This window comes from Pristiophorus japonicus, chromosome 6 (genome assembly GCF_044704955.1).
Source record: "Pristiophorus japonicus isolate sPriJap1 chromosome 6, sPriJap1.hap1, whole genome shotgun sequence".
NCBI classification, from domain to species: domain Eukaryota; kingdom Metazoa; phylum Chordata; class Chondrichthyes; family Pristiophoridae; genus Pristiophorus; species Pristiophorus japonicus.
Genome location: NC_091982.1, coordinates 27,625,793 through 27,640,457, shown reverse-complemented (window position 1 = coordinate 27,640,457; position 14,665 = coordinate 27,625,793). Strand labels below are relative to the sequence as shown.

Genomic DNA, 14,665 nt, shown 5'->3' with positions numbered 1-14,665 from the left:
GCACTAAAAAAAAACCCTCGCCGAAGAAATGTATCTCTCTGGTAACAGCTGGACCAGATTTGCTGTTCAATCAAATAACCTTTCTAGAAAACTGAAAGATGTAAGGCCCACCCCCTGGATTGTGAACCTAAGACTGGCAGTGCATTTGACCTTTATGATTTGTGACACTGAGCCTATCTGTCCAATTTAATTCCCACTTTCTCATCAAAATCTCTGTGGCTCTTGTTCATATATTGTAATAGCTCTAGTATTATTGGGATTATTTGGTCTTGTTATGTGCATTTATATTCATACTAGGACCAATTTCGAGTTGATACCCTCATAAGAAATAATTTTCCAACTTTGCCCACTGGAAGCAAATATTAAAAATTTGGGACCATTTCAAATCAATAGCTGGACATCATGTGCCCAAATTAGTGTGCAAGGCTCGCAGCAGTACAACGTCTGAAAATTACACCTATAGAGTGCGCCCATATATTACACAACCACACCACACTGAATTGGTCAACTTCGTCCAAGTTCTGGATTTGCAAGATACCAAATGCAGCAGTCCAAAAATGTTTTGATTTTAAAGGCCAGAGCATGCACAGATCTAAATAAAAGATCCTAATTGTAGTCAATCTAATGTAAATCGGTCTCACAATGAATGCCACACATTTTGTCCATCCTCACCCCTTTAGTGCTGTTTACCTGTTTAAATTCAGCTTTGCTCTGGTCTTCAGAGCTTGGATTTTTAAAGATGTGAGTGTATTTACTACTCCACTGCAAGTTGTAATTTTTTTGAACTTTTGCAGTTTCTGCATTTTCTTTGTAGAATTATTGCTGTTTGCTGCTGCATTTTTGCATAAGATTCCCTTAGCTGGGACGTTTTGCCTACAACAGCCACTTCATTAATAACAACGATAGTGTTCACTTTAGGTAGTAAGTTGAGTCTTCCAATGCCAGTGGTGAATTTGGAGGAGGAAGAAAACTTCAGGCACAGAGAACAAAAGTAGTTTGCTTGAACCTTAGGTGTTCAGCACCCACTTAGCCTCAGCCCAGAACTGAAACTCAGTGTGAGCTCAGTCTTCAGACATAGGCAGACCTGCCAGGAGATGTCTGAGGTGATGTTCTCTCACCAGCTACAGTTCCTGAGGGAGTTATCTATTTGTGGCCAACCTCCAGATAAGATCTACCACAGTAACAGTCCTTCCAGTTGCCATGAAAGTTACACAGCTTTCAATTTTGATGTGTCTGGATTCGTCCAAGCCATATTTGTCATTCTTCAGTCCACTGAGGCATCAAGCAAGTCACAGAAGGTTTCTTTGCTCGGGGAAACATTTTTGTCAATTTCCCCATGGACTTGAGGCAACAGCACGAGAAATTACAGTACTTTCATGAGGTGGATTACTTTCCAAAAGTACAATGCCTCATTGGTGGTGCACATGTAACCAGGAAGACTGGGCAGATGGCTGCGAGTGGATCAAGGCTACCTCCCTGAAACCTGGCTTAAATCAATATTGAGGAACCCTGAACAGAGGCTCAAACTTCTAGCCAGGCTCTGGTACAACATACAATTAGCATGCTGAAGCAAAGATTCTGCTTTCTGGACTAATCAGGTGTCTACTGCTCTATAGCCATGACACAATGTCCAAAATGATCTGTGTATGCTGCATCTTGCATAATTTTGCTATGTGGAGAAAGACAGTCTTTCATAAAGGGTAAGCCCACATCCTAAACAGAGAAGGAGGAGGAAGAAGAGAAGGAACTAGAAGTGGGTGAAGATGATGTCCAACCAGAATGATTGGTGTGTCAATTATAGATGACAGGACTTCGAATTAAAATCTGTAAATGTGGTCCTGCATGAATTGTCTTCCTCATAACATATTGATCCCATGCACAACCTGCTCTGCCTAATCACCACTGCCTCTACTGCCATCCATGCCTATACCCTTACCTTCTGGTAATAAATCTACATACCTATATTGCAAGGAAGGTGCAACCTGTTTACTTCTCTACTGTTATTTAACGTTGTTTGTTATATTTTTTGCTTCCCTTGCGTTTGTCCTTATTGAGACTGCAGTGTCTCCTACTTGTATTGCTTCTACGTAGGAGGAATCTGTGCAGTGGCACCTTGCTGCTCCACAATATGTCCACTTGACACAGCTGCAGTACTGTATCTTGCTGTGCTAGATAACGTGACGACCCTACTGTCAATATTTTGATCCTTACAATGGCTAGTCGCATCTGCCCGTGACCTGCTACTTTGTTAGTACTCTAAGGGGGGTGGCTGGGGTGGTGAGAGAGGTAATTGTCTCATTTGCCTTCTTTTGGCATGCCACAGCTGCTGGGATCCCTTGTGAATGACCAGGGATCTGCATGGGAAAAAACCCTTGTCGATCACTTACAAGTGTGAAGTCAAGATACACTCAACCCAATCCCCTAGCCTCTTCAAGCCAGAACTGAATGCCTCCTGCAATTTGGAGCCCACGGCCTCAATAGTTGTAGTCACAGCATTCACAAGGAAGGCTGTGTCTCTGCTTTGGAACTCAGTCATCGGAAGCTTTTTACAGATGACTATACACTTGCTCCATGGTGGGCTGCAAGTTTTCCATACTCTTCCTCATGATAGCGCCGATGTCAAAGCTGCAATTCAGTACATTAACTGACATACTATGCAGGGAGCTTGGAACATTCTTAAAACAACTGCTTGAAACACTTTGGCTCATTAATGAGTTTCTTCTCTCTACTTGTAGCCCCAGTATGGGTCTTGTAGCAGAAAAACATTTGGCCGAAGCTCTTCACTTTCTTGCTGGTCTGCTGCTGCCACTTTCCACATGCTGCTCCTCACCTGTGCTGTGTGTTTCACGAGGTGATCCCTCCTGGCCCTGTCTGATTCTCCCAAGGTGCTTGAAACTGAGATTGTGACTGTGTGGTCAGAGGGCTTGACAGGTGCTCAGGTGATGTACCAGCATTTGACTTGCCCTGGTGGCAGGCAAGTTATCTTGGAAAGCCCATAAAATAAGGGAGAAGGAACATGCACTAGCATGGTGCAAGCTGTGCACAGTACCAAGAACAATACACTAAGGGGCCGAAATTGATCAAAGGCAAATTCCGCCCGTTTACTGTCGAAAAGACTGCTAACATCCTGATGGTACTTTGGACGGAAGTTTGGTCAAAAAAGGAAAAAAGCGCCCGACGGCAAAAATGCAATCCAATTCTGGGCGGTAGAGAGCGGTAGGTGGGATTCTGGGCGGCAAATGCAATCTTGGAGAAAGTTACGCTGAGGCTGAAGTCGGGCTCGGGGAGGGGGGAACGCACAAAAAAAAATGTTCAAAAAATAAAAAACAAAGTATCACAAAACCTTCAGAGGACCCTTTAACACAAAATCGTTGCAAAAGAAGTAAAGAAAAAAATCTCACTCACTTTTTCTTGTAGGTCTTCATACCTACTGCCCAGGTAAGACCTGCTCCCATGTGACGGTCTTTTCTCTTGCAGGAGCGGAGGACTGCTTGGATGAATCTCAGGTGGGAGTGGGCAGGAGGACTTTTTCGGTATTGCATGCCAGCACATGCCAGTGGACACTCCCCAGCGGTCCTTCCGAACTGCCAGCATGAGGGCCTCACCAATGTCTCATGGAGGGGAGAGCGCCAAAAAAACAGGGAAACCGCCGAGAAAACTCGGCGGCAGCCGATGGTAGGACCATCAATTTCGGGCCCTAAGTGCTTGGCAGATGTGCCCATGTCTTACTGAGTGGCTGAATTTGAAGGGGAAGCAAGAAGAAGATTAAGACAACACTTACCTTGTTGGGATGGTGAAAGCCACCAGCCTGTATTTGGCCCTTATAATTTCCAGATTAGCAGGGCTACCATGAATGTGGTTTCTGTCTCTATGGTTGTGGGAAGCCACCTACTTTAAAAGCAGACAAACCATGTGCTTTCAGCTTTTTGATCTAACATGAATAGCACTCAATGCTCGGTTTAAATTCCACCATGGGTGACTACACTTCATGCAAGTAGTATGAGGTGGAATTGAGATTTGGCGACACAGGATGCAATAATTAAGTGCGGCAATAGAAGTCTTTCTCTGTGCCAGCCATATGATTCAAGCTGAAGTATTACAGATGTGGAAGTTTTGGTGTGCAGGAAGTGAAGTTATGCCAGTGTTTTCCATCCGCCACTGCTGTTGCTGCACTCAATGCTTGTGACAGGCACAGATTTAATTTGAGTTGTCAATCTGTAAGGCAACCTGACCTTGGCACTCTTTTCCACACAAGAAAATTTCTTCCTCACCTGCAACCACAATCTATAGATGTGAGAGACAGCTTCAACACAATGGCAGAGAATTTTTTTCCGTGCAGGAAACCGTGCCCAAAGTCGTTGGCCCAAGGCTCGCTCCCAGTTCAGGCTTGGGCCTCATCTACATAAAACCAGTGAGCTGTGGGCACCAAGCAAGCGACTCGCTGGCTGGGGACCTGGAAAAATCAGCCGGCCCCAATGCCGAAGGGGGGAGCCAAATGGGAAGGCGAGCACAAGCCAGCAGGAGGCCACAGTGAGCAGCATGCCTGTTCCTTCTGGATCCACATTAGCGTACATGAAAAACATTCTACTTTTTTGTTGCCGGCCACTGGTAGACTCAGAGAAACTGAGCCGAGTTTGGCAAAGGGGTCCTAAAATAGGCGTTAAGCCTTGATTGACATAGTCAAGGGACCTAAAGTCTGTTTTAGGTTAGCACCCGAACACTTGAAAGTTGCCATTTCGGAGGGGATCAGGCACACAAAATTGTGCCCATAAATTGGTCCCCAACAGTAATTTTTTGCTCAAAAACCAAGCACGACAGGGACCAATTCCTTTCCCTATCAGTCCATTGCAACAATGCATGCTGCACATTTGGTAACAGAGGAAGGTTCCCAAATGCCCCACATATGGCTACCCTCCTCTGTCTCATCTGTTCCAATAGAAGATCCAAAGTCTCTTCTTCAAAGTGGGAAGTTCGGCCCTAAATCCTTGGCAAGATACCATTTTTGCAGCGAAAAGCAGTGTTTCCAAGGAACATTAGCTCTTTATGAGCAAGTGCTCTCCTCATTTCCACTCACTTGCAGATGTAGCATTCCATGGAAAAGATGAAGGGAGCACATAATAATGATAGTTTAAATGAGCTGTTCTTGCTGAATCTAGAATGGTCAGCTCCCCATTCCTCGACCAATGATTTCTGTGCACATAACAATTCCAGGCCCATTCTTCTCAGGATCACAGAATCAGCCCTATTATGTTTCTTTATAATAGCATTGAATACCTAGCTTTCTGTTTATTTTTCCATTACGATTTTATTCCCCCCCCCCCCCCAATAAATACTCCTTTCCTCCCTATCTGTGCTAACCTCTTCGGACAAGAATGTGAGACATTTCAGAATACAGCACCTCCTACGGATGTTGGCAGTGCCATTCTTGGTCAGTACACCAGGAGGTGTACTTGAGTGATGTAGGAAATACCTCACCACAAGATAGATACATCTGAGGAAAGACAGCCAGTCCCATCATAGCTCAATATCCAGAAAGACCCTACTGTCTTTCCATCACAGTACTCCACTGTCGAGTAAATTATTCCAGTTTTGTTGCTCACTACCCTACCCAGAAATCCATGTGTGTTGATCACTTTTTGCACGACAAAGATGACAATGCTAAATTTAGCATTTACTATTATGAATCTCTACCCCTTTGCCTTACTGTTACGATTTGTGTTTCAGATATACTGTTTATTACCTTATGTACCAATATAACGTTACCTCCTGAGTTCTGAGTCTATTTTCCTTCCATCAGATAACCCAACTCAGATAGGTCATCCTTACTTTCTAAGGAAACTCAACACTCTATTGATATAACCATTGGATTGTCACTTTTAAAAGTTTTTGTAACAATTGTGGGTTATTGTTTTAGATTGGAAATTATTTTTCATAATAATAATGAGTTGAACCAATTTACAGTTTAAGACATTTGTAATTTTCCATTTAGAATAAATCTGAGGCATATTTTTATGTGTTCGCATGGTTGCAATGCATCATGGGTATCTATAATATGGAGGAAGTGCAATCCCACAATCCATTGCAATATTTAGTATTGGTCAGTGAGCTAATGAAATAGTAATTATTTATTTCTATAAAGTTATGCAATGTCTTTATGATTATTTTATACTAATTAGCATTCTCCCCATTTCCAGAGAGCTGATATTGCTGTTGCACCACTCACTATAACCTTGGTCCGAGAAGAAGTCATTGACTTTTCCAAACCTTTCATGAGTCTTGGTATTTCCATAATGATAAAGAAGCCCCAAAAGTCCAAACCAGGAGTGTTCTCTTTTCTGGACCCATTGGCTTATGAGATTTGGATGTGCATAGTCTTCGCCTACATTGGAGTCAGCGTAGTGCTTTTCCTGGTCAGCAGATTCAGTCCTTATGAATGGCATATGGAAGAAAATGAAGAAGGACGTGACCCCCAAAATACTGAGCCACCTAATGAGTTTGGGATATTTAATAGTCTCTGGTTTTCTCTGGGTGCCTTTATGCAGCAAGGATGCGATATTTCACCAAGGTTTGTCATTATCACATTACCTTTGTGCATTTTATGGTCAAAAACTGATGCCATGGTGCATATACGTTACTTTTCTTCCACCTTTATTTTCAATCTCGTTCCCCAACAAATTTTATTTTAATATCCATGTCAGCACGGTAAGATCCACCCATCCAATCATCACTCTGCCACACTGCTGAAATGCGTAAGTGGCTTATTGTCAGTGTCATTCACACAGCTATCTGAATAACTTATATACACCATGCCGAGACCGTAAAATGCATAAGGTCTGTCTGTCTCCACCACCCTTGGAGGGCTACCGTGTTTTTGCTGCATATCGCATTTTACGGTCAACAGTGCGGTGTATATAACAGAATCACGCTACATTTTGTAAGCGCCTCCATTTTGAATGGAAAACTTGAAAAACAGATGCAGCAGCACCATTAAGAAGCACCTCCAAGCCGGTCTTGGTTTCTTTTGAGTTTACATTAATTAAACCATTCTTTCTAGCTTGCTTCCATCTTTCAACTAGCTGTCTCATCTTCTTCATTACATTTACAGGTTGCATTATCCCATATTGTAGACCTTCAAGGGCAGAGTTTTAAGGAAACCACTCTTTTCTAAATTCTAATTGTATTTGGAGATAAGATCCTATATTTATTTGGAGATAATGGAGAGATTTAAGAAAAACACCAAGTTTTTAGCTTTTTGAATTTCTTGTTTTCTTCACCTACCAATAAATCATCAATGGCCAAATCACTTCTCCTTGATTCACCCAACTCTTGTATTAGATAATTAAGTAGCTTTCTCATTAAACAAAATAGAACCACGTGAATAACAATTAGGAAATTTGCCACTGAAATGAATAAGAAAATTAAATTAATGTAAGTAAAAAATACCATTAAGAATAATTATGTCATAAAAAAGATAAGGGGAACAAGGGGACACACTTGGCTTTGCAGTGAGCAACTTAAACATTTCTCTATTGAGTAAGCCAGTTGAAGGACCAAGATTCATTAATACAAATAAAAAGGTTAAGAGAAAAAAAGTGGGAACATTTTTTTAAACCTTTCTTGAGATTACATTTGAGGAAAAGTGCAAACATTCAGAGGCATCCACAAATACTTAAAATTGACTCAAAGTGGAGTATTTGTAATTGCTACGCCTAATATCTCATTTATTGTACCAAACAGAAGCTGTATATTCTTAATAGGTTTTAAATATAATAAAATGTGAAATATGAAAGGCCAGTTTGACTCAACAGACCATTTTCTTCCACAAACCACAAAGAGTTTTCAGTACAATAATGATAAAGTTCTCTTGAAATTTATCGGTGTCCTGTAAAGGTAATCTGCTGAACCTCTCGTAGTGATTCGAACATGTCTAGTTGTACGCCACAGATAGTATTTTCATGATTAGTGCAGCATAGGCAGAGGCATTATTAAACTCTATAGAATATTCCAGCTCTCATTTATATTTTTTTAAAGTTAGTTAAAAAATTTAATTAGAGAAGGTGTCCCTGTTATTTTCCCACTAGTGTAAATTCTGGCAAAGTTGAAAATGAATTTAAGGCAGTTAACAAGCATCAATATGGCTGCCATCAGCCCATCTACTCACTTCCTGCCTATGCACCTCAAGTCTTTTGCCTTGTCAGTTGACCATAGTTGAAGAGTTTTTATTATATTGAGACATTGCTCCTATTTATATGAATAAAAATAATCTATTAAAAAAGTGCAAGACAAAAGCATGCTGCATGTGCACACATGTATTAGTAAATATGTTTTTTTACAGTTTTCAATAGAGCAATTTTTATCATATAAGCAGGAACCATGATCCAATACAGATTACCAAATTAAATATGTTATTTGTGGAGATCCAGAGATGAGCTAAAGGTTTGAGGCGAGTGGAAGTCATTCAGGCTGGAGGAAGTCATAATTCTTGCCTGTTACAGCCAACTTTTCACCCCTTGGGATAGTTTCACAATCAGAGCAATAATCTTTCCATGTTCAAAGCAACTTTCAATGTGTTTCACAAAAGGGGTACGGACATTCTGAGGTGTTCCAAACTGGGCACTTTATGCTTTCTAACCATTTGTTACATTGCAAAAACATTAAACACTCTGCCAGATTGAGAACCATCAAAATATTGAAAGTGGAGGGACTGTCCTGCTGTAATGTACAAGGAAGTGTTAAGATTGTTAGGATTTAGAGTGAAATGAGCTACTCCAGTCTTCATCTATTTCTTAATATAATTCCAAAGATTATAAAAACTACCCTTAATTTAGCATTGGTTGCCACTGTATTTGGTATTCTCATACACATAGATCATGAAGATAGCTTTTGAGATAAAGAAAAGTGCATGGTCATGTAGTAGTGAAATTCTTCTCAGACTGGCAGTTAAGACATATTGTTGAGACACTTAGAGGGGACTCTAAGTTGCATATTACCTTTATTATTACTCTTTCATTCTTGATCCTGGTATTGACTGCAAAGAGGATATATTTCCCAACACTACTATCTCTCACATTGATAAGTTCTCAAAGTTTTCCTAAAAATATTTCAATAAGTCATTCATCACATATAGGCAAACATGGGACAACATCCAAGGAATGGTTGTTAAAAGATAGTGATGTCTGAAGATGGCCGCTAAACTTTTCTGTTTCCACGTTTTATTTTTATTATGAAACAGTTTAAATTTCATAACACATTTAGCAAATGTTCTGTACTTGTGGTTGACTTGAAATGGATCTGTGTCGGTCTACAAAAAGGAATACTGCAATTTAATTATTGTCATCTCTTTTCTCTTTGTTAGGGTTTGTCTTCCTTCTCTGGTCCTACTGTATTTGCATATGTTTTACATATTACTAACAGAAAATCTCCAGTCCTCCCAACAACTTAACCTGACAGTGGAATGCCTTCTTTTGATTCAAAATATCCAATTAGACAACTCAAATTTTGGTTCTGACTGTTCAATTGAAAATATAAAATCCCCAATGAGATACCTCATATTGTAATGCTTGTTCCAAAGAGGTTAAGCTGTTACAGGGTATAATATTCTGGGTGGGGTTATGGGGTTTTGAAAATTCTAATGTTTTCTTGATACAGCTGATATCCCAAACCATTACATGTGCCAACAACATCTTTAGAACTCACTCATTTGAGTTGATCAGCTGTGGACTTTTCTATTTTAAAGAGACTGTATACACGTTCTTGGCTTCTGAGTGCAAAGGCTTTAATTGGAACCCACTCAGATTCAATCTAAAGCTATCCACCATGCATTTTTTTTAATGAACCAGCCTTCTCAAACAGTCTTTGTTGTAACTCAACAAATTGAGTTTGAAGACTCCAGAGTAATTTGTTTGGGACATGTCAAACGAAAGGTGCTGCATATTTTTGCAATGTGAGTATTATCATCTTTTGAAAACGTTTATTTAAGTAAAAAAGATAAGATATAACAATTCAGACATCGATTTTAAATTCCAGCTTTCGTGTCAAGTAATGTTATATCTTCCACAGTCCTTCCTTCCCATCGTATATAAAAATCCCTCCAAAACAGTATATATCTCCTATTTAAAGTTTTGTCGTCTTTTTATTGCATACCTCTTTTTAAATTGTAATGCTAACAAGCTTATTTTAGATCCCTACTTGGTTCCGTCGATTGCTCAAAGATACAGTAGTGTTTTTCTGAATTACTTTACAAAACAACTGCAAGACTTATACATAGGCTTAGTTTTGATATACTGTTGCAGAATTGTAGTGTTGTAAGAGATTGTTGTGTATCTGTGTTATCTTATAGCTTGTTTTCTTATTTGGGGGTATGTAATATTGTTATACATTAACCATTTGAACTTTATTTGTATTATATCACACATGTCAAAGGCAAGCTGATCATTTTAGACAAGCCAATATTATTTTTTAGTTTCCAAATTCCTAACATTTTATGGCAAATTGTTTGTCACCATTCTTGATGAATGTGCTCCAATTATATTCACCAGTTATATTGGTAAAATCTGCATTATAATCAGATCAATTTCTATTTAACACTTCGCATTTCGATAGCATTGTTTTTTGACATGCCAAATATCCCCTCAGTTTTGCTATTTTTGAAACTACACATGCAATAAGATATCCCTTTGTAAGAACTTATGTTGCCTTTCAGGGAGTGACTGCACTGAACAATGAGGGGGAGACAAGGTCAGCAATGTTTTTTTAGAAAAGGAAGAACTCTATTAATTAACTCACTTTACGTTCAGAAAAGCAGAAATTAATTTGACCTGGCATTATTTTAAGAATGCTTTTAATGACTGACTGGTACAAATATTGGCAATGATCTTAGACTTGTATGAATGATGATCTCTCTCCCTCCTACCAGCAAATCAAATGTGTATTATCTCAAGCATGGCAGCAGCTCAGTAGCATGCATGAAGCAACAGCTGCACAGGATGTAACAGTATAATTAAAAACACAATTATTCTTAGGGACCAGTGAAAGCCCCATATTGTACCACATCAATATACATTGTGTCAGTCAGTCATAAAATCAATTAAATGTTTTGTGTAATGCCATCAGCGCTTTGCATTTGCTTGCGTGAACATTACTGTTGGCTTTGCTATTGATGGTACAGTGACCAATCACTCATCACCTTGCCCATCCAGTTGAGCCAATAGACATCGGTCTGGAAAATTGTGCATCTCCTTCAGGGCATTATACTGACACTGGATTACTGGATTTAGTCCATCAAAACTGGGCTGATGGAAATAAATGCCCACAGAGCAACCATCAGCTCTTCAGATTGCAAAGAGCTCGAGAACTCTGTAACAATTTTTAACCAAATCTATTTTTATTCACATTCAGGCTGATTTGTGTTTATTTTCCATGTTTCAAATCATTCTTATTGGCATAGTAAGTGAAATAATTAAACCTTGGCAGAGAAATGGCTAATTAGGTGTCCAAAATGTTAGTCTGATGCAGTATCTCTTCTCCCACATTAAGTAAAATTTATTTTAAAAGAGAATAATAGTTACATTACAGTGTCTCTAAGGTGACGTGCTTGCCAATCTCAGTACAGTTGCCTAGGAATTGGAGAAAAAAATAAGTACTGATGGAGGTGGGGGTTACTTCTTGTAGTGATTGAAATCTCCTTTTAATTATTTGACATTGAACAGTGTTCTTGCAGATGTCCATTAGTTAGACTGCTGACTGAAGAAAGTCTGTGGAAGGAGAAAATGTGAGGGCAACATAAGCCCTGGTTACACCACACCTGGAGTACTGTGAGCAATTCTGGGCACCACACCTTAGGAAGGATACACTGGCCTTGGAACAAGTACAGGATTGGTTTCCCAGAATATTTCCTGGGCTCCAAGGGTTAAGTTAAGAGGAGAGATTACACAAACTAGGGTTGTATTCCCTGGAATTTAGAAGATTAAGGAGTGATTTGATTGAAGTTTTCAAGATATTAAGGGGAACTGACAGAGTAGACAGAGAGAAACTATTTCTGCTGAGGAGTCTAGGACTAGGGAGCATAGTCTAAAAATTCGAGCCATGTCTTTCAGGAGTGAAATTGGGAAACAATTCTACACGCAAAGGGTGGTAGAAGTTTGGAACTCTCTTCTGCAAACGGCAATTGATGCGAGGTCAATTGTTAAATTTAAATCTGAGTATTAAAGGATATGGAGAAAAGACAGGTACATGGAGTTAGGTCATAGATCAGCCATGATCTCATTGAAAGGCGGAACAGGCTCGATGGGCTAAGTGTCCTACTCCTGTCCCCATGTTCCTAAGAAAGAAAGCAGTGGTCAAAACAGCTGAGAATTAGATTTTAAAATGTTCTCCAAGTGCATGAATTTGTGATGCAATCCCTTATATGGAAAGCTCCCAGTCAGGAGGAGGCAGTGATCAGAGGCAAGGCACACCCCGTTCAGAAAGGAGAGAAAACTGGGAGCTGCGTCAACACATCGCCTCACTTTCATTTTAAAGCAGCATTCACAGAGATGTAGCAACAAGATGTCACTGGGTCAATTTTAATACTACCTGCCCAGTGGTAGGTGGGTGAGCAGGTAAAATCAAGCAGGATACTTACCCGCTCAGACTTCGACCCTTTCCCGCCATTTCTGATTTTAACCTGCAGGGTTCTGCAGGCAGATGAGGAGCCCACCTATAGCAGGCAGGAGGCTTGCGGATTTGTGCAAATTGGGATCCTATTACATCAAGGGGACCCCAGGCGAAAACAGGTTGACAGCTGGTGGGAAGGACGAATAGACTCTGCAGGTAAGTCAAAAAGTTTCCTTTGTGGGATCAGGAGGAGCAGGAGTGGGTTTCGAGCTTTTCTACATCAGGAACCCTCTGCAAATAGTGACATTCTTGCCCAGCACAAAAGTGTGCTTCCACAGGCAAGCCTTGCTTCCAACAAACCGAAATGTGACCACATGCACAAAAGTCATCTGGGATAGTGGGTCCCAAGGTGAACAATGTACCATTTGAATGGCGAGGACCTGCTGGAAATAGTATTGGATATCTCCTGATCTCACCCACTGACAGCAAATACTCCATTGGCACACCATCGGATTAAAAACTATGGGGTTAAAATTGGTTATGGCCGTTTTTGAGGCGGTGTCACCGCCTGAGTGCTGATTTTACTGCCAGGCGTTAGGTGCAGCCTCAAAATGCAACATTCAGTTTTAACACCCAAAGAGGAGAGAGCAGCGCTAAAAAGTGGCGTTGCACACGCATCCTCGGGTGGGAGCACAGGAAGCTGATTGAATTTCGCAACGGGAGGCTGCCGCCATGCTAGCTGAAAAACGGGAAGGAAAGGGAAGAAAGAATAAAACCTCAAACTTCTCTAATCCACACACAAACTTCCTCACTGTTAGAACTAATGGAAAAATGAAAAAAGAAAGAAAAAAAACTTATCTTGCTCTCTGGCCGGTTATACCCGAGTTCCGCTGTTTACTCACCACTTTTCCCAGGCGGTAAGAACGCCTGCCGGGAAGGCTGACATTCAAACTAAATATCGCGATAGAGGCGCCAAAGAGGCATTGCACGCTGGATGACGTCACCACGCGGGTGGCGTTAACTGGCACAGCGTTAGCTCTTGGCGCCTCTGCCAAAGAGCCTGGTGAGTTTCTGCGCAGGCGTGGCCGCTGCTTACCGTCGAAGATAGGCCTTTGCTGCCTATCATCACCGGCGGTAACGGGCGGTGTTATAAAGCAAATTTTGGCCCCTATGAATCAAGTTTATTGGGAAGTTAGTTTAAAAACAGTAGATTTAGCTAACTTACAATAATTTACTTAACTCACACTGGAGGAGAATTCTCACAGGATTCTCCCAATCTCCCATCATCATTTCTGTGGAAGATCGGTAGAAACACTGGAGAGATTCCATCAATGTTTAGCTGGGGAACCACGGCAGAAATTCTGGGCTATAAAATCAAAAAGCTTCCGTCGTTTTTTTGAATTACTTTCATCACTTGGATCAGAAGTCCTTGATGAAAGGCTTTTATATAAAAAAGACAACCCACAGTCCTCCATTTACCATCAGCCTTAACAGTACAGCAGAAAGGGAACTGGCCAGTAAAGACGTCACTGCAGTTATATTGCTCTCTTTGACACTGATTAGAAGGAAGGAGGATAGACAGATACCATTCACAGCTAATCAAACTAGCACACTGTAAAAGACAATGGACTTGAAATTGTGGTCGGAGGCTTCCTGCTGGCAAATGCCTCTGATCCGCAAGAAAAATGCGCACCTACCTGGTGCCTCCGGATCTTGGATCACTTGCGCTCCTGGTCCTCTATGCGTACGCCTGCATAGAGGCCCATGTTACCTAGGGGCGCATGTGGTTCGCAAGCATCCCTGGGATCATGTGGGTCAGCCTAACCAATCAAAAAGGGGGATCCCATTATGCTTATGAGGATTTCTATTTATGTACGGAATCCCCATAAGCATAACAGGAATCACATAAAAAATACATTTTCACACAACCTAAATAAAAATAAATCATCATAAAATTAATTGAAATACAATTTAATTAAATATTTAAAATCAAAATACATTTTTTGAAAATCAAATTTAAACATTTTTAAAGGGGCCAAACAACCTAAACTAATTTTAAAGGTTTTTGAAT

General features: G+C 40.5%; 1 protein-coding gene across 2 annotated transcripts in view; it reads left to right on the top strand.

Annotated features, from left to right (window-relative positions):
• gria3b (glutamate receptor, ionotropic, AMPA 3b) overlaps positions 1 to 14,665 on the top strand; it is a 494,474-nt gene that overhangs the window by 329,057 nt on the left and 150,752 nt on the right. For both annotated transcript variants that reach the window (XM_070882006.1, XM_070882007.1), the window contains exon 11: positions 6,195 to 6,565. In XM_070882006.1, the coding sequence (XP_070738107.1) occupies positions 6,195 to 6,565 (371 nt within the window). The remainder of the gene's footprint in view (positions 1 to 6,194; positions 6,566 to 14,665) is intronic.